Source organism: Equus caballus, chromosome 1 (assembly GCF_041296265.1).
Source record: "Equus caballus isolate H_3958 breed thoroughbred chromosome 1, TB-T2T, whole genome shotgun sequence".
Taxonomy (NCBI): Eukaryota; Metazoa; Chordata; class Mammalia; order Perissodactyla; family Equidae; genus Equus; species Equus caballus.
Window position 1 is genome coordinate 24,857,106 of NC_091684.1, and position 18,943 is coordinate 24,876,048.

Genomic DNA, 18,943 nt, shown 5'->3' on the forward strand with positions numbered 1-18,943 from the left:
GGGATAAATGTGGAGTTCAGAAACAGTGACCTAATTGAGAAGTCATGAAAAATGTGCTGAAAGAAGTGGGCTGTAAGAAGACTCGTGAAGGATAAGTAGGGTTCCAGCAGAAAATGTAGGGAAAAGAGATTCTGGAGGAGATGGCATGCACAAAAACAACTGCAGGAAAAGGCTGGAATACTGAAAAATTGTACATGATTCTACTTGGCTGGAGCATAAGATGACTGTGTGAGTTGTGTGTAGTTAGTTTGGAAGGGAAGGGCGGGACCATATTGCAGAAGGCTTTAAATATACGTTTAATCCAGTTAGCAATGGGAATCATTGCAAGAATTTGCACAGGGAACAGGATCTGAGCTGGACTGTAAGAAGATACATCTGGAAGTAGTAGCCTGTCTCCTGGAGGTGGGGAGGCTATTGTAAAACTTGAGGGGAGAGAGTGTAAAGGCTGTATTAGGATACTAACAGTGAGTATTTAAACAGGAAGGAGGGGCCGGCCTGGTGGCATAGTGGTTAAGTTCACACACTCCGCTTTGGCAACCCAGGGTTTGTGGCTTTGGATCCCAGGCATAGACCTACACACTGCTCATCAAGCCATGCTATGGTGGCATCCCACATACAAAGTAGAGGACAGTTGGCACAGCTGTTAGCTCAGGGACAATCTTCTCCAAACAAAAAGAGGAAGATTGGCAACAGATGTTAGCTCAGGGACAATCTTCCTCACCAAAAAAAAAACACTATATAAAAAAAATACTGGAAGGAATGAATGGGATCATTATTGTAGAGGTCAACTTGTCAGGATCTCATAGACTGATTAGGTGCAACATGGGAGGGAGGGTGTAGTGTCAAAGGTGAATGTAAGGCTTCAACTACCATATCTGGGAAAGGACTGCTTCGAGTCATCCAAATGTAGAATGAAGATTTGAGGGGTGAAAATGAGTTCTTCTTTGACATGTTTGTTGGAAGTCCTAGTAGACAACCAAAATGACATTGTGACTGACCGCTGGAGAGATTAGCTAGTATTGTAACTGTTGATTCTAGAATTACCTAGAGAGTGGGCTCAAGGGAAACCCTAGGATATAAGCTCAAGAGACAGCAGATGAACTAAGACAAAGAGGCAGTCCTTGAGCGATGTCTATAATTTTAACAGAAGATTCAGCGTGGCAAGTGAAGGGCTCAGAGTGCTTCATGAAACAGGGGCTGCTCATCATGTTCTGATGCTGTGAAGTCAACAGGTGCTTGAGGGTTGTGATTTGGGGGGAGTTCTCTTAGCTTAGGTGATTAGGATGTGACTGGTCAATTTGGAGAGTAACTCTAGTACTGCGATGAAGGAGGAAGCTGGGTTAGAAATGGTTAAGGCATGAGAGGCAGATGATAAAGTAAGTGAGGGTCTCTGACTGGCACAGTCCATTTACTAGAGATGCCCGTTAGGAACAAGAGTGAGCATTTGAATTCCAGGTGCCACTACGAATGTTCGTGTGTAACTCATTTAATTCTCAAAACCACCCCTTGACAAGGCAAGTACTGCTATTATTCTCATTTCTTATTTGAGGGAGTGCAGGCAGAGGAGATAAGAAAATTGTTTATGATCTCACTGGTATCAAACCTCAGACAGTCTAACTCCGGAGCGTGCACTTGTAGCCCAGTGCTGTCTCTCACATCTCTTCCTGTCTGGAACACCCAGGACCCTGCTTTCCTGGGCCCCAACCCCTGTGTCTTCTTACCACCCACCTCCCCCTACTTCCCACTAAATACTCAGTCTCTTCTCATCATCTTTCCTGCAGGACTTACATGTGCTCTGTGTCTCTCCCTCAGGCCACAGGGGTTCCAAGCCAGCACATCTTGGTGGCAGTGCTCCCTGGCTTGCCCACCGCTGCTGAGCTGTTTGTCTTGCCCTATCAGGATCCGACAGGAGAAAACAGAAGGTCCGCTGAGGACCTGGAGCAGGTGAGTCCTCCAGGCCACATTTCAGCTTCTCCTGGCAGTCTGAGCCACACCCCTGCTAGTATTTGACCACCACAACAGCAGCTCTGAGGGGTCTCCACTTGAGAGGGAGGGCACCAGCTCTCTGTGGAGTCTTCAACCTTCTGGTCCTCCGTTTAGAAACATGATCTCATGATCCTAACTGCAGCTTCACCCCAAAACACGTGCAAGAGTGTTTATGGTACATAGTGGGGAAATTATTCAGGGTACATTCACACTATGGAATATTCTACAGTGATTACAATGAATTGGATAAATCTATGTGTACTGACATGACAAACTGTCCAAGATATTCAATGGGAAAAAAGCAAGTAACTGAGCAACACTTAGAAGTTGAACCCACTTATATCTTACTTCACATACTTTCATCACAAGAATGTTATGAGAATCAAATGACATGATATCTTTTTAAAAAGGTACAAATTTTATACAAATAATGAATCCTCTTTATCACCAACATGCTAAGATGACTTGATGTATATTTATAATAAATGAGTAATATTGACTCTGAGCATCTCTCCATCTCCCCTGCCTCTGGAGTATTAGAGTATCTGTGCGTGTGTGTGTATGTACGTGTGTTTCTCTTCTGCCCCCTTAGATCTTTTTTTTCCTCGCTCTCCTCCTCTTAGTTGCAAAAGAATCTCCAATCTCTGTATTGGAGATTATTATCATTATTATGTTATTGTTTTTGATCTTATTCTTCATCTACTTAGTTAAAATGATCAGTCTTGGTCTGGTTACCCTGTTCGAAACTACATGATTTTGGTTTCTTAATTCTTTCTGGTGGATAGATTAAAAATAGGATTTCTCTCAGACGCTAAATAAATATTGGCTTTTTCCCCTCCAGTATTGGAGCTTTTCAGTTTACTTAGAATAAACCCATAATCTAGTCCCATGATCTCTCGTCTTTCAAGATGGCTTGAGAGTCTCTTATAACAACCTTATTAACAACAACCCCGAATGACAGCCTGGCCCACGTCCTAGCACAGCACACCCCCTCCTTTCAACTGCCGCTTTCTCACTTGGCAGAAGACTCGCCTCTATAATTGTCTCCATGTGCAAGTAATGAGGAGCAGAGCTGTCATGGAAAGCGCTGTTGAACCGCATTTCCTAGTGAACTGCAGTTGAAGGTCAGGCAGCACGTAACCTATCAGATTTGCATCTGGCTTGGCTCAGCCCTGGCGCTCAGCTTCCCATTATATTCTACAAATTATTATCTGCACTTGCAATTTAACGGGAGAAAGGATGGATTATTTCTTATCACAGAATGGCTGATGAGAGCGGAGATGGGAGGGAGATCACTGTCCCAGGCCTTTAGGTACGAGCATTTAGAGTTCCTCTTCCTCTGGAAGTCTTATTGATTGTCCATGAAATCCAGATTATTATCTTTTCAAGTATGGAAGAGTCCAGATTTAGAGCCAAAGAATTTCCTAGGCACCACATCATCTGTGCATCTTTATTTCTCATACTTTTCATTTTTCTCTAAAAGTATCAGATTTTCTAGATGTTTCTTTGAGGGGAAATGTGGAAAGAAGAGGAGTATGTTCTGGGAAACTTCTTTTTCTTGTGTAGGAATGTTTCTTGCTTTGACTGTCTATGTTCTCTGAAATTCTTGTTTCTCTTTATTTTCTGTCTTGTCTGAGTGCCTCCCCCAAAGACATTCTCAGAGAGTTGAGTGCTTGTTCCCGAGGCAGCCTGGTATCAAGTATTGATGAGCCATTTAGTCAGAGATCCGAAGGCAGCTGGCTTATTTGAAGGCTATGTGACTTGGCATTTGGTACATATATAGAGTCCAGGCATTTTATTAGAAAGAGCACAGATTTGGAGAAATATAAAACAGGTTTCTAGTTTCAGCTCTGATAGACTGTCCGTTTTATAGTTGAGGAAAATTAGGCCAGAAATGTTAAAGAATTTAGCCAAAGTCACACAATCTATAATACCTATCTCATAGGTGTTTGAGAGATCATTAAAGAAATGATACAGCAAAGCACTTGGCCTATAGCATATGCTCAATAATTGCTGAATAGATGATGGTTACCTTTATGGCCATTTTATGATAGGAGGAGAATATACGGGAAATGCAAAAAAAAAAAAAATTCAGGCCTATTAAAGACTATTTGGTATAGTCAAGGGCATATATTAGAAGAAAGACAATAGTAGGAGTAAGGAAAAAAGATTAATGAATGAACGTACACAAGAGAATAAGAATAATAAGAAATTGATAGAATGTATGTGAATGACTATACTGGTGGAAGGATGACCCATCCAAGTTATCATGCAAGTTTATAGCATTAAAGGAAAACAAAGTACCAAGCTAGAGATTGTAACTCTGTTTAAGGAAATGGCCAGTGTATCAGCCTTATCCAGTACTCAAACTAAACTAAATACAGTGAGCAAACAAATGCTAAGCCAAGCACATAGGTAATCAGTGTCTTAGTGGTGAGAATATCACTGCCCTGATTTAAAAGTGCATTAATGAAATCGACTTATAAAAATGAGCCATTTGTCAAGAACCTATGAAGCAGGGGCTGCCCATGAGAAACCTGTAGTTTTCATACTGAGAGGGGTCCTTTGATTCTTGTCTCTGACACAGTCACTTTAAAATGAAGAATTCAGGCCCTAACGTGGAGAGGTGACTTGCGTGAGGTGACACAACTCTTTAGGGAAAATGAGATTCCAGATCTGTTTCTGCAATTAACTCTCAAGCCTAGTGGTCTCCCCAGTCCACCGTGGTCCCCCTGCCCTGCCATGCTGCAGACGTGGATTGGGATTCCACTTTGCTTCCGTGAGGCCAAACATACCAAGGCTGTTGCACTAGGAAATGAATGAGAGGTGTTTTGCTTTGTTTTGAGTTTGTATGTGTGTGTGTCTGTTTTCTGATACAATTAACAGATACCTAATTCAAACAAATTTAAGCGAAAAAAACTGAAGCTATGAGCTTACTTAGTTGGGAAGTACAAGGATACAGTTCAGACATGGATGAATTCAGAGCCACTCAAAAGTGTCGCCAAATTACTCCTCCTCTTGCCTTCTCCCTCTTTCTCGCTCTTGTTTGCTACCACGTGGGAAATCTACCTGAGAATGAAGCCATCATATAGGAAAGTAGGAATCGTCACAGGAAGCCCCAGCTTCTATTTAGTCAGTCTGTACACCCTATCCAAAAGACAGTGCCTCTTTCCTGATTGCACCACAAGAGCCCCAGGTGGACAGTTCTCAGTGGCCTGACTTGAGTGAAGTGGGCACTGCTTAACCAGCCCCTGTAGTCAGAGAGATAGGGAGCTGTCACTGGCAACTCAGATATTCTATACCCTCCCTGCATCAGGGGTTAGGGAACCTCTCCTAAATCAAATGTACTGAGAATAATGAAGAACACAGTTCCTCAAAGAAAAATGTCGGGCAGAGAAAAGGAACACCAGGCAACAGCAATTGACTTCGTTTGTAATAAATTACACAGAAATTTAAAAGGATGCCAAGCAAAACCAAGCAACAGAAAGGAAGCCCCTCCTTTGAAGGCCGTGCTCCAAATCCCAGATGGAACTTGGGAAGGGCCAACTTTATCCCCTCTCTTAATGCTCTGGCCCCTTTCTCATAAAGATACAGCACAGAAAACCCAGCAGGGGAGGAAATGGGACCCTGGCCAGATGTTACCCTGAAGACTGTGAGGGCAAGGCCCCAGCAGAGGGCTCTTCCTCTCCTCCCCTAGCATCGTCTAATAGCATTCCCAGGGGAGCAGGGATGCTGGCTTAGCTCGAGCTATCCTGTCTGTGAAATAAATTGAAAATTCTTCACACTGAGAAGTACTTGACCTTGTTATCAGGATAACGTGGGCTGGGTTAATCAAGTGACCTCTGTCTGGGAGGGTTCCACCAGTCTTTATTTCAGATCTCCGGTGAGTGAGAAAAGGCTCACTTGCCCTTAGCTGGCCCCATCAGGAATAGCACATCCTCGTACCCTGCCATCAGCTGCTCAGGTATGGAGCGCCCCCCATCCCCTCTACCACTGCGCCCCCTTACTTCTCTGAGTCCTCAGAGGTGAGCAGATTTGTATCTGGCTCTCCTGGAGGGAGGAAAGACCATCCTGCTCTGTCACGGTTGCTTGTGATGCTGTGCTGGGGAGATAGGGAGCCTGCATGTCATCTTGCAGAATCTTTAAAGGGCACGAAAACATTTAAAAGAAACAAAAAAGACTATGGAAAAAATATCATCCACCAGCAATGAACTTCCTCCTGGTCTGTTTGTGTTACCATATACATTCGACAGATGCAGAATCTGAAATCCAGGGGCAGGAAAACTGCTTCTGAAAATGAAACAGCCTATTGGCAGCATTTTTAGAAATTAAAGATTTATTGTGAAGGATAATTAATAATACTGGACTATTTCATACATGCTCACATAGTCTGCCCTGGCCAGAGTTTTTAACATTGAATTGAATTATAGAAATATTCCAGAGTTCACAAGGAAGGTTATTAAAGCAGGAAACAATAACTGCAAGTAGAGTAAGTAAGAGTGGGACCAAAAGGAATTTTGCAAAAGAAAGAGGGAAGCTTAGAGCTGGTGATGGGGCATACAAAGGAAGGAAGTATGTATGACCAATTTGTGTCTACATTATACATCCGGGAAACGTCTTGGGCACTTTAATCTTCTGATTCTTTGGTGGTAAGAAAGAAGAGAATTGGATAAACCAGTGTTAACTAGAATTAGTGTTTGGCTCCATTGCTTTCTCCATGATTTAATCCAGAAAGTATGTGGTATGAATTGGGAAAGATTTTCCTCTGTGGAATCCAAAAGGAATGGTATCCAACTATTAGTTGAAGGTACCTTAATAATGTACAAGAATCAGGACTGATCGGACTGGGTCAGCTCCAGGGTCATCCCAGGCAAGTGTCTCTCTAAACATGGCATCAGAATGCTGTTGATGTTCACTAGGGTTGGCATTCCTCCTAACACCCTTGGAGATAAGCATTAGTTTTTTGGCCCAGCGTAGCCTTGTCGTTGAGAAATCTTCCATTTTGAATCTATAGTTCCACCTTGTACCACTTCTTCGAGTTACATGTTTCATAAATTTACAACTACTCTGTTATCCTTAAACTTGTCTTTTTTTCATGTTTCAGTCTTTGACACTTCCATTCTAATAATCTGAGACTGTCCCCTCTCCTATTGTTTTCATTAAAAATTGCTTAGATGTTGAATGTGTTCTTTGTGTGGTACCCATCACTGCTCTTGCTAAATATTTCCAGCTTGCTGCCTTCTGGATACATGGGAGGGTGCTACCCATACATCTCTTCTGTAGGCAGAGCCATGTGACTAATTCTGGCCAATGAGTTGGGAGCAGAAGTGATATGTCTCGCTCCCAAGCTAAAGTACTCAGATGCCTGTTGCAGATCCTTGAGAGCACCTTTTCCCTCCTATGGTGTTGTGAATGGAAATATTTGAGGGAGCTGCTCCCCCAGTCTGTGTCCGTGTGTGACCATAATAAGCACAGCACCACCGCCTCCCTGCAGTGTATATGTAGGGCAAGCAAGAAGTAGACCACCTTTGTTTCCAGTCCCTGAGATTTTAACATTGTTCCCTAGCCTAACCTAGCTTATTCTCAGTGCTACACTCAAATTTCCTATTTTGTGAAGAAGATGGGGAGAATTGTTGTTTTCCCTGTAGCAGATCCCTCCCACTACCTCCTTTTAATGGCAGCTTTCCAGTATGTTTATGGAGTCCTCACTGTCTTTCTAAGTGGTACTTTAAGTCAACTGTGGGTTGCATTTGAGTCACAGGCATATTTCACCAAATAGGCAGATACCAAGAATGATGTGTTGTGTCTTTGGTCATGATTATTTAGCTGAAGGAGAATAGGAAATGAACTGTGTGGGCGAGTAGAAGAAGAAGGATGACAGCACAAAGGATAAATGAAATTTGCTAAGACAACACTTTCACTGGACAGAAGAAGAAAAGTAAATTCAATTTGCTTCAGCAGGTCCAATCTCCCAGCAATCGCACATTGTTTCACTTGAGTCTTTATCATGCAAGTTTTTGTTCTTCTCATTTAGGCTGTCAACACACTTTTCTGTGGATTGCAGTTTATTCTACTCCTTTCATACCCAAAGATTCTTCCAAGCATTACAAATTACATTAACTGATAAACAGAATGTGGCAATCCTGAGGATAGAGTTAGGAACTGCCTATTCCCGTAGTTCATATTGGTCAGCTGACATGGGACTGGTGTCATAAGTTGTGTGCTTCACAGATGAAGGAGAAATGGCAGCATAAATAATGAAATGCTGCATTTTTTTTAATCTCTTAAACCCGCTCAGCCAGACCTCTTTCCAAATATCTTTTGCTCTTTCATTTTGTCAGCCGGTTCAAGGAAAATGTTTTTAAAGGGAATGCCCTAGGATTAGGAGTCAAACAAAACTGAAGTCTAGTCTCAATTCTTCAAATATTAACTGAGTAAACTCAGGTGTGTCCTTTAAGCTCCATGTTCATTTCTATGGAGATACCAGCACTGACACCTAGAACAATCTGTGTTAGAAAAAAATGGTAAGAAATATGCAACTTCACCAATATAAAGTGTTCAATGCATATGTAATATATATAATATACTTAAAATATATATCGAGACATGATCTGGTTAAAACAATAGAGGATAAACACTTCTAGAAGTGGCATGAAAACCATTGAAAACATTATCAAATCCGTCACAGTTTCATACTCATTTGAGTACAGAAGTATATGGTTTTAATTGAGATTATTCTTGTATGTGATGTAAATTTCACTTAGTTTTGTTCCTGAGCATAATTTCTTTCCCACAAAGTATGTGCTCTTTATTGAATATCCTTTGATGCAAGTTAAATACATGAAACATATTTTCTGCTACTAGATCATTTTTGCATAGCCTGCCTAATTTTGTAAATGATACAGATAAGGCCAATGAAGCAATGATATAAACCAAAACAAGCCTGGGAAGTTAATTATTTTCACAAGGGACTTTCCCAAAGACTATAAATTAGAAGTATCTTTGTCTGATGAACTCTATTTTCTGGTTTAGTTATTTATATATCTCACTTGAGGAAAAGACGCTCTCAGGGATAAGAAATAAATATCATTCAGCCGGTTGAACAAGAAAAGTCTTTCTCTTGAAAATACATAGTTTCCTTTTGTCAATGTGATGGACTCTGCAAAATAGGGAAATTCCTTAATTCTTTTTGACAAGTCTTTTCTATTTGAGTTCAAATATTTTTTCTGCAAGTATACATGTGTGTGGGGCCAGCCCCGTTGCCAAGTGGTTAGGTTCGCACCCTCTGCTTCAGCAGCCCAGGGTTTTGCTGGTTCAGATCCTGGGCGCGGACATGGCAACACTCATCAGGCCATGCTGAGGCAGGGTCCCACATAGCACAACCAGAGGGACCTACAACTAGGTACTGGGGGGCTTTGGGGAAAGAAGAAGAAGAAAAAGAAGAAGAAGAAGAAAGATTAACAACAGATATTAGCTCTGGTGCCAATGTTTTAAAAAACTGTGTGTGTGTGTGCACATATAAGGCATATATATATAAACATATATATTTCACACAAACGTAATTATACATATTTGACATATATTATACATTTCTGTATGTGTGTGTGTGAATGTAAGTATATTTCATAGCCCAAACTTTTCTGATGGACCTCTACTAAAAATCCACTGTCAGATTCCCGTAAAGACTTTACCAATCGACTAAAAGTAAGATAGGATAGAAACTTGTGCATTGCAGCACTTTAGAGAACAGAGGAAAAACATTCTACAAGGTCTGTGTTAGAAATCCACTCTTCCTATAAACCTGGAGCACTCTGGAAGATTCCAAGTGTCCAGGAAAAAGAGTAGCCTGATATAGAGAATAAAGTTGTTTTCAACTTCATTTTATCGCAACCTTGTTTTTCTGCATGGCTTGTTTGCCAGATGAAAACATTTGAGAGGCTGAGCTTGCACTGGATCTCAGGTGCTCAAACAAGGGTCACCGACAGTCATCTCACATTCCTGTTGTTAAGCAAAGCAGGTCGTCTACAGGGCGGTTCAGTTCCATTACCAGTCAGAGACGTCTGCAAGGGACTCTGCTTCAAAACAAAGCCATCAGGCTCTGCTTAATTGATAAAAGGATCAAAGGTGTCATTTTGGCAACTCTTGTGGAGTAAGTGCAACTCAACAAATATAAAAGGAAAAAAATTAAGAATTTAACTAGCAGAATGATGGTCAGGGAGTACCTCGTTGTAGTCTTAAATGGCATGTTAAGTTGATGATTAGAGTATTAAAAATAAAGCAAGGAATCCAGAGAAAAGTAATAGGAATGTGGTTTTCCCTGATACCATTTTGGAAATTGCTTAAAAGGATAAGCAAAACAGCAAATTGAGCTGGGTTTCCTACTTTAAACAAGTGACTAGAGATTTACCTTTTATAAAACCTTACCCTATGCTATTACTACCCAGACAAGTTTTTTGCCTCATTTTAGTGTTAAATATGTCATGGCCCAGAATTCCACAGGTCTGTCCAATGCAGGTTTGTCAACTTGAGGAGCAGCTCAGCTAATGTCCCTAATCAGCCAGTTCATTACTTAAGTTGTGGTTACACTTTGTTTCAACTGTATAGTATTTATTTTAGCAGGACTATATTTACCATTCAATATATATGCAGAAAGTATCTATTCTGTGAAAGCCACAGGGTGTGGTTTGGGGAAGGGGAGGGAAGCACAGAGAGAAATAAGATGGAGTCTACTATCAAGAAGTAAAATAAATGTGCATGAATCTCACCAGAATGTGTAAATTGTGCATGTCTACTTCTTTAAAGTCCTTGTGATAACAAATGCTCTCTCCAAAAATGGGGGTGACTTTTCTAAGATAATATAGGACAGTTTTTTAAGAGTAGAAATTATTTGATTTGTTAATTGTCCTATTTTGTAACAATTAGGATATGAAGTCAGATCATGCCAAAAAACAATTATATCTACATATTCTGGAATGAAAACTCAAAATCATGTAAAACTCATTTGTATAATTCACAGGTATGATGTTGGGATGCTTGGTAAATACAGTAAATATGTCTGAGTGTGTTTGCTTATAGTCAGTATAACAATTTTGTTGACATTTACTATGACGCTTCTTCTTTCAGATATCAGAACTACTCATCCACAAGCTCAACCAAAACTTGGTGCACTTTGAGCTGAAACCTGGGGTCCAAGTCTTTGTCCATGCAGCCCACTTAACAGCAGGTCAGTTTCCATGTCTCTGGGTTCTGGCTAGTGACTCTAGCAAAGAAGGATCCCAATCTATTGTTTCAGTGTGCCAAGACTAGATGGTGTCACTACTAAAGGGAAATAGGGCATCAGTCTTTGGAGGGTCCCTTGCTTGCCTTTTTTACCTTAATGGGAACCCATAAGGAAACAGAATAAGGTGACTTTCCTACTTAGTCCCTGGCAAAAACCATCAGCGAATCACCTAGTTACATACTCCTCACATGACAGCATACTTCATCTCAACTGAAATCTTGAAAATAAAGTTAACCCTACAAATAACTTTTCCCAGTCTTTCTGCAAAACCTCATTTTCAAATCATTAATGTTACAAAGAATTTTGTTTCTTCTTTTGGGATAAAGTACTACAGCAGAAATAGCTGGACCATGAGTTTAGAGGTTAAAAACAACTGATAAACCACTGAACTCTGGGTTTGAAGGGATGTGCCCATCTAGTCCATCCCTTGTGCTGCAAAATTTGCTTTACAGCATACTCAGTTTCTAAATGAACACTATCTTCAGGCAGCATATTTTGCTGTAAAGTAACTTAATTTATTAGAAGACACTCCCTTACTGTGTACCAGGGCCTCTGTTGGAAAGAGGACCATCCTAGGTCAAGCTAGGCAGAGAACTAACCCCACTTTTCCATTTCTCCAATTCTGGAGGCCACTTGTATTTCATACCTTTTTTTGTCCCAAACTTCTCTTCCATTAGTTATTTTTTGTATCTGGTTTTTGTTTAAGTGATTGTCATATCACATTCCAAAGGTGGTTCAGATTATTTTGCTGAAATTAGAACCTTATTTCAAATGTTACTTAAGGGAGCCTTCCTGTAATGACAACTGGTAGAGCTGGATCAAGCTGAAAAATAAGGATCAAAACAGTGGGTAATTAGCTGAAACTGGGTTGACCAATGGCTTGCCCAGGGAAACTGATAAAGCAAAGGCGTCCATGGATCCTTAGTTCCCTGTGGAAAAGAAACTCCATTCCTGGTAACCGTGAAGGGTTTATCCCACTGGTGTAAGCTCCAGGTGACAAAGAATAATGCAAAGTCGGGAAGATCTGGAAAATTTCTCCAATTAATGTTCATAGTACATTCCATAGTTGGGAATTTGGGGAGCAAGAGTCAGATTCCTGGGAAAAGGGGCTGGCAAAATGGAGGTATGTTACTTGGAGCTCAAGTAAGCACACTGAGACTTGAAGGAGAGCCTCCGCAATATAGATATGTATGATGCAAGGTTACCAAAGAATGAGAGAACAAGAACAACAAAAAGTACAGTTTGAGGCAAAAGCTCAGTCTTAAACTGGGCCATTTTGGAGAGAATGAGAAAATTCTTTGATGTCCAACCATTGTGGCTGTTCAGGGTTCTTCCCCGTTGGATTTGATATTAGGACTGTTTGGTGTTGTAATTCTAAACCTGATTGACTAGCATTATTGAGCTTCCTGTTATGACTGCTCAGCCTCTGGAATAGATGTAGACTTATGTGAGGATAATCAGGTGCAGTTTGAAGAGTAAAGGAAGAGAATGTCAAGGGCTGACATAGTAACTGAACCTTTTGCTGTATTGCATTCAGCCATGTTTGTCGTAATAGCGTTAGAACTGGAGGTACCCACAGGTGCAAAGTCACCCTCAGCCAGATTTTATATACAAGAGACAAGGTTTACATTAAGGCTAGCACTCTTCAGTGATTGAGATGAGGAAATAAAATATATGAGGGATCAGTTTCTCATTAGAGATGGTTCCTAAGTTAGCTGTAGTTATCTGATTATTTTTTAAAACTATTTGAACGGGTTGGTAGACTGTATCTACCAAGACAGTGGAGGGAGTTCTCCTTTCATACACAGAAAATCTGGTACGTTGAGTAGGGGCTCAGTGGATTGAGACACTTGCCACAATTTCTTTTGTTAAGTTGAAATTAAAACATTTCTATTTGGATGGGTAGGAAGAGAAGGAGGAAGAACCTGGGGAAAAGAAAGAAGAGTGAGGAAGAGAATTTGAGACAGAACTTACACCTCAACTCCCTTTCCCTTTCTCTCATCCCCCTGCAAGTGGGAGAAAATAAAAATTAAAAGAAAGAAGGACCACTATTTGCAACATTTCATGTCTCCTAAGCAGGATTGCTAATACCTTCCCAGGGACCATTACAGCACACTCCTGCGTTCCATTAATTGCTTAGCAGATGTTCAGCAGCCTTCTTTTAAAAATGTTTGAGCCAGAGTATGTTGCTAATGAGAGAGGCAATGCATAATTTGGTTTGTCTCCAAGGAACAAGGACTGTCTCCTTTCAGGAATTTACTAGCCTTACTTTGTTTTTCAAATTCAGTTCCCTATTGCTTTTATGGAAACACAAGGTAAGCATTTCCAGATACCTGGATGTCATTAGAGACTGGATTTAGTTTGTTTCCTCCCCCTGTACCCGCAGGTTCTATTTGGGAATTCATTAACTCTGACATCTAAGCTGAGCTACACTTTGAACACAGTCCTTGTTTTGTTCTTAGTCATTCCTATGCTTCTTGATTTCTATGCAATCCTCTGGAGGACCTAACCACTTTTGACAGCTATGTTTTGGAAATTCTCTTTGCAAGGAGAGATTTGAAAATATATGAGAATAGAGGGAGAATGAGAAGCTGTTACTAAGAAGGCTGAGGGAGGGCCATGGCCTGAGTGTCTCTCTTTGACCTTTAGGACCTGATGGCAGCTGACATCCATATTTAGCAGACAAAGCTCATGATGTTGCAAAAAGAGCCAGAGAGTTGGAAAAGGGAATAGAAATCTATCTAGCTGGGGACTGGAAATAGTGGTGTTTTGACTGAAGTGTTCCTTTCCTCCTGGTATTCTCGATCAGAACATTTCTCCACCCTTCTCCACCTCTCTACATCTTCTAAGTCTCTTTGTGTTTTAAGGCTCAAATGCCAACATTTGCATGATGTCTTTCTAGAGACCTTTACCTGGAGACATCTATCCCTTGTCTGAACTCACACGGAGTAGAGTCTTGAGGACACAGTTCATCGTATCTTTATATTGTCTCCACCATTGTGCCTGGCAGAGAATTTGCACATGTCAGATGCTCAATAAATATTGCTTTTATAAATAATTAGATATATAATTAATTTATAATCTGTAGAGATATATTCAAAATCCCATTCCCCCAGTTAACTTTGGGATTCAGTTCATTCAGTTGTGAACCTGTCTCCACGACATGCTTCTCACCAATTAGTGAGTAGAGCCTTGCATTGATTTATCCAATAAGCAGCCAGGGAAAACCCAACTCTGTGTTTTTCTTATGTAATGTATCCGTTTAAGATGTTTTATAATCGTTTATATACACTTTGTGGGGAATGGGTATGTTGAAGGAAAACTAAAGTTCTGTCTGTGTCCCAAAACAAGAGATCCTAGTGAAAATAGGAGAGGAACTGGCAAGAAAGCTGTTCCTGAAAGACCCTGAAACAAGTATCACTTATTGGCCCTTATTTTACTGCTCTGGTCACTGGCAGGAGTGTTTCCAATATCAGAGAGCAGGCTACTTAATGACAGAGCTCAGGGTCACACACCTTCGACTGCACTGTCTTTACCTTATCAAACAAACCAGACCTTCTCCACATCCTTTGTGACATCTCCCTTGTGCTCTCTCTCTCCCATGCTTTTATCCTGGTCTTCTCTTGTTTACTTATTTATTTATTCATTTATTCATTTGTTTATTCAGTTATTTATTTATATTAGTCTGTATTTATTTATATTCTTCTATATTTTAAGAGCTATGATGTCATCCTAGAGAGAGTTTTTCCAGCAAGACTCACAGGAAGCCTCTGAATCTGATGCAGAACGTTTGATTTCTGTAGGGGCTTATGAAAGAACAAACCTGAGCCGTTAAGAAAATATCCCTAAAATGCCAGTAGTTTTCTCATTGCCGCCTAGTCGCCTGGAATTTACTCAAGAGCAAGGTCCATTTCAGACTTATGATCTTATTTCTCGCATGACTCCATGCCCCTCTTTGCCATTATTCCTTTAAAACTATGGTCCATCTGGGGATATGAGATAAATAGGCACCCTCACTCCACACTGGCTAGATCTGAGGCACAAATACGAGTTGCATGAAGCTTTACTAATTCTAAATGAAGAGAATGAAAAATATTCCATGTAAAAAGTTCAATAAAGATGAACCTTAATGTTGGATGGGAGTTCGTCAAAAAGAGAAAATAAGCATGACAGGTTCAAGAGCTGTGTGAGCAGAGGCATAGCAAGGTGACATGGTATGGTTTCTGTATAAAGTGATGCATAGTTTGACATGTTTAGGACATCTAGATACACACCCTCAAGTATTCCTATTTGCTATATTTACTGAAGGTAAAATTATGAGCAGAGGAAAGAGAGAAGGATAAAATTCACGGAAAGCAAATATGCCAGTGTATTATAAACTTTGTCATTCATCCTCCCGTATGCTAGTGAGAAAAGTTTCACTAATACAGGTTTGAGATTACAAAGTATGATAAACACGGAAAAGAGAAGAAGTACCAGATGAAAGGATTTTTTAAGTAATAGGTTTGCACAACAGTCAATAATCCTTTCTCTTTTTAACAAAGTATTTACACATTTTACAAGAAATTTTCAACCCAGGTGGCAAGAGAGGGTGTTTATTAGATAGAGATGGAGACCTAGGAGTAATAGCCTCATTTTTGTCTGCCAAAGAAGGTAGGTTTAGGGATGCATGTTGGATTTGATGTCATAAGACATATAAGGAGGATGGAAATAGGGTGCTGAAACTCAGGTGAACAGACCAGAACCAGACTATTCATTAAACTATGGGCTTTAATTTACCACCTTTTAGTAGATTGTCAGGTGAGAGGAATCTGCAGATAAATTAAAGCCCCAATTGCTGGTACACATCTTTCAAGTTACGTCAAACTCTGTATCTTTGCTCCTATGAGGACCCATGGTCATGAGTAAACTTGGTCGTTAAATTTGGGAGTGGGGATGGCAGTAGCGGGGAAGCAGCTTAAAAACTTGCTGATTCTTCTGTGGTAGAACGGATTCGGGCCTACATGAGAACGGAAGTTAAGGACAGAGCAAGAAAGGCATGAGAATGGAAGTTAAAGACTGAGCAAGAAAGGCGTAACACTGCCGCTTTATTTGAGAGCACAGAACCTAAGTAAACTGAGTCACACTAAATTACAAGCAACAGCACCTCAGGGATCATTTGTGTTTCACAGAGTCGTTTATTGGGCAAATAAACTGAAACTTGGGTGGTGGGACTGCTACAGAGATGCGCTGGAAGAACAGGAGCGGACTGGTTCCCTCAAAACATTTGGGATAAATGAAACCCTGTTCTGTGGTTGGAAAAATTCTGTGTAAGGCAGTGTAGGAGATCCCTGCTGTCAAGCCGCTGTTCTGGAACCTGACTCTACATCACAATCACCTAGGAAGCTTCATAAAAGTAGAGATTTTTCAAGCCTCGCTGCGCACACCCCGAATCAGAATCCCAGTGAGCGATATCTGGAAATTGCATCTTTAACAAGTTCCCCAGATGATGCTTATGCAGCCAGGCCTTTCACCAGTCTTCACTATCACTCTTCCAGAGCATTCCACGAACAGAAATCCATCTGCATACTAAGGAAAGGTTCATGTCTATCTCCAGCAGTAAATCTGATTTACAACTCAGGGCATCCACTAAAACAGAGGCATGCATTAAAAAAGAAGAGCTTGTGATATCAAGTGTAAGAGGAAATTAGTAATAAACATTAAAATCTAATTTCTCGGCGTATTTGGAGCCAATCTAATTGGCAGAATGGGTAGACAACAGTGGGAGCAGGGAAAAAAATGAAGCATGTCTCTGAATCTGGGATGTACTATATCCATAATCTAGATGAATGGGAAAGGCTAGCCAAGAGCTGTGGCCATGAAGCAGTTGAAAAATGATTAAAGTGTGAACTAGAATCTTAGTGGCAGATGTAATTGCATAGCCATGCGTTTTATGAAAGCTAAACAAATGATATTATCTAGATGCAATTAATGTGCTAGTATGAGCAGACAATGATACATCAGCATCTCGCTGTGTTTCTGCACATGTTGGAGAATCAAGGGCTCTTCTACCCTTGGCTTTCCAGTAGGGTCACTGCTTTGCTGGAGTTTTAGATACATATGATTTTTAAAAAAAGTGAAAGGTTAATATTTCTTAAAGGAAGAGCCTTAAATCCCCGGTTGAATAACAGAAAATTTTAAATACACAGTAACACTGCTCCGACCCCCTCCTGGAGCAGTTGCCTTACTTAAGCTGTTAAATTTAGGAAAACTGTCCTTTGTCAAGGGTGTGTGCAGGTTTTTAATAAAACTGTTATCCTGTGTTATCTTGGCCTTCTTGGTTGCTGCTGACTGGTTCAATTTCTTTTTCAGGTGTAATAAAAAGATATTATCACAGAGATATTAGAGAATTAATATTTCCAGGCTTCAGTTGCTACCGCTGGGTGTGTTATGAGTAAATGTGGGATGGGATAGGAACTTAGAATTTCACCCTAAGCCAGGATACATCATGAATCCTGCCCCACAGTTTTACTTTGAGAAAGACTCTTTCCACTTGAAGGCAGAATTAGCATTAGTCAAGAAGCTTTAGAAAATACAATATAACTTAAGCTACGTCGTTATAGATGCAGATGCCAAATCGTGGAGTTGTGGAGCTCTGAACTATAGAGTGAAATAAATTGTTGCAATAACATTTTCCATTTAGGGATGAAATTAGTACTAGTGAAATTCTTCCACAGCCCATAAACTTATCTGTCTCGTTAGTCTCTGGTTGCCTTATTATCTACACAGTTATCCTTTACAAGTCTTTTGTGAGTAAAATCATGCTAGTAGTAGTTTTCCTTCTTTCAGTTTTTCCCCAAAATAAATATTTTTTTTTTCCTTTACAAGTAATTAGGCTGTTTCACAGACACATAGACCCAGTGGCTTTTGACAGTTATTAAGCTATTATGATGTTATGATAAGTAATAACAGATGCCAAGATATCTAAACATATCCCTCTCCCCAATGTGATTAAATGAATGTGATACTTTCATAAATATACCAAGAGCCAGCAGTGAAGTTTAGCTGCTAAGAGAGTCTTTCTTCACCATTTTTTCCTAAGATTCCGTGGGCCCATAAAAGGGCCTGAAATGACCACTGGGTAACTGGCCTGACGATAGACCTAGAAACTGTGCAGAGAATAGTCAGTGGGAGCGATCAGATGAATGGTTCAGAAACAAGGTACGCACATACATCAGGCTGGAAAAAAGTGGGAGTTAGGATGCACGAGGTATAGTTCCCCAAGGGGAAGACAAGGCAAATAGTCCAGAGAAATTGACAGGAAAAAAAGAAGGCAAGAGAACACAATTGAAACACAGAGAAGATACCAGAACCCAAAGCAAGCTACCTTTTAGACATCAATTCCTTATTCCTGTCCTGGGTTATATCTGTTGTGTCTGCGTAAGCTTTAATAGCATTCCCTTTCATTCTGGGTTTAGAAGTGAACATTTATAGTCATCTTACTTATACCATGCCACCCTGCCAGTGTTAGCAGAAGTCCATAGCAAGAAGTGGGCAATGTAGAGCCCAAAGGTAAGAATTGCTAACTGGATATTTAACCAGTTGAAAGAGAAGAGTTCTTTGAAGAGAGAAGGTATTAGTAAGGTGTTGCTGTGTAACAAACAACTCAAAAACTCAGTGGCTTAACAAAAAAGCATT

General features: G+C 40.4%; 1 protein-coding gene across 9 annotated transcripts in view; it reads left to right on the top strand.

The window, feature by feature from the left end:
- SORCS1 (sortilin related VPS10 domain containing receptor 1) overlaps nucleotides 1-18,943 on the top strand; it is a 484,049-nt gene that overhangs the window by 454,955 nt on the left and 10,151 nt on the right. For all 9 annotated transcript variants that reach the window (XM_023639764.2, XM_023639760.2, XM_023639752.2 and 6 more), the window contains 2 exons: nucleotides 1,813-1,944; nucleotides 11,110-11,209. In XM_023639764.2, coding sequence (XP_023495532.2) covers nucleotides 1,813-1,944; nucleotides 11,110-11,209 — 232 coding nt within the window. The remainder of the gene's footprint in view (nucleotides 1-1,812; nucleotides 1,945-11,109; nucleotides 11,210-18,943) is intronic.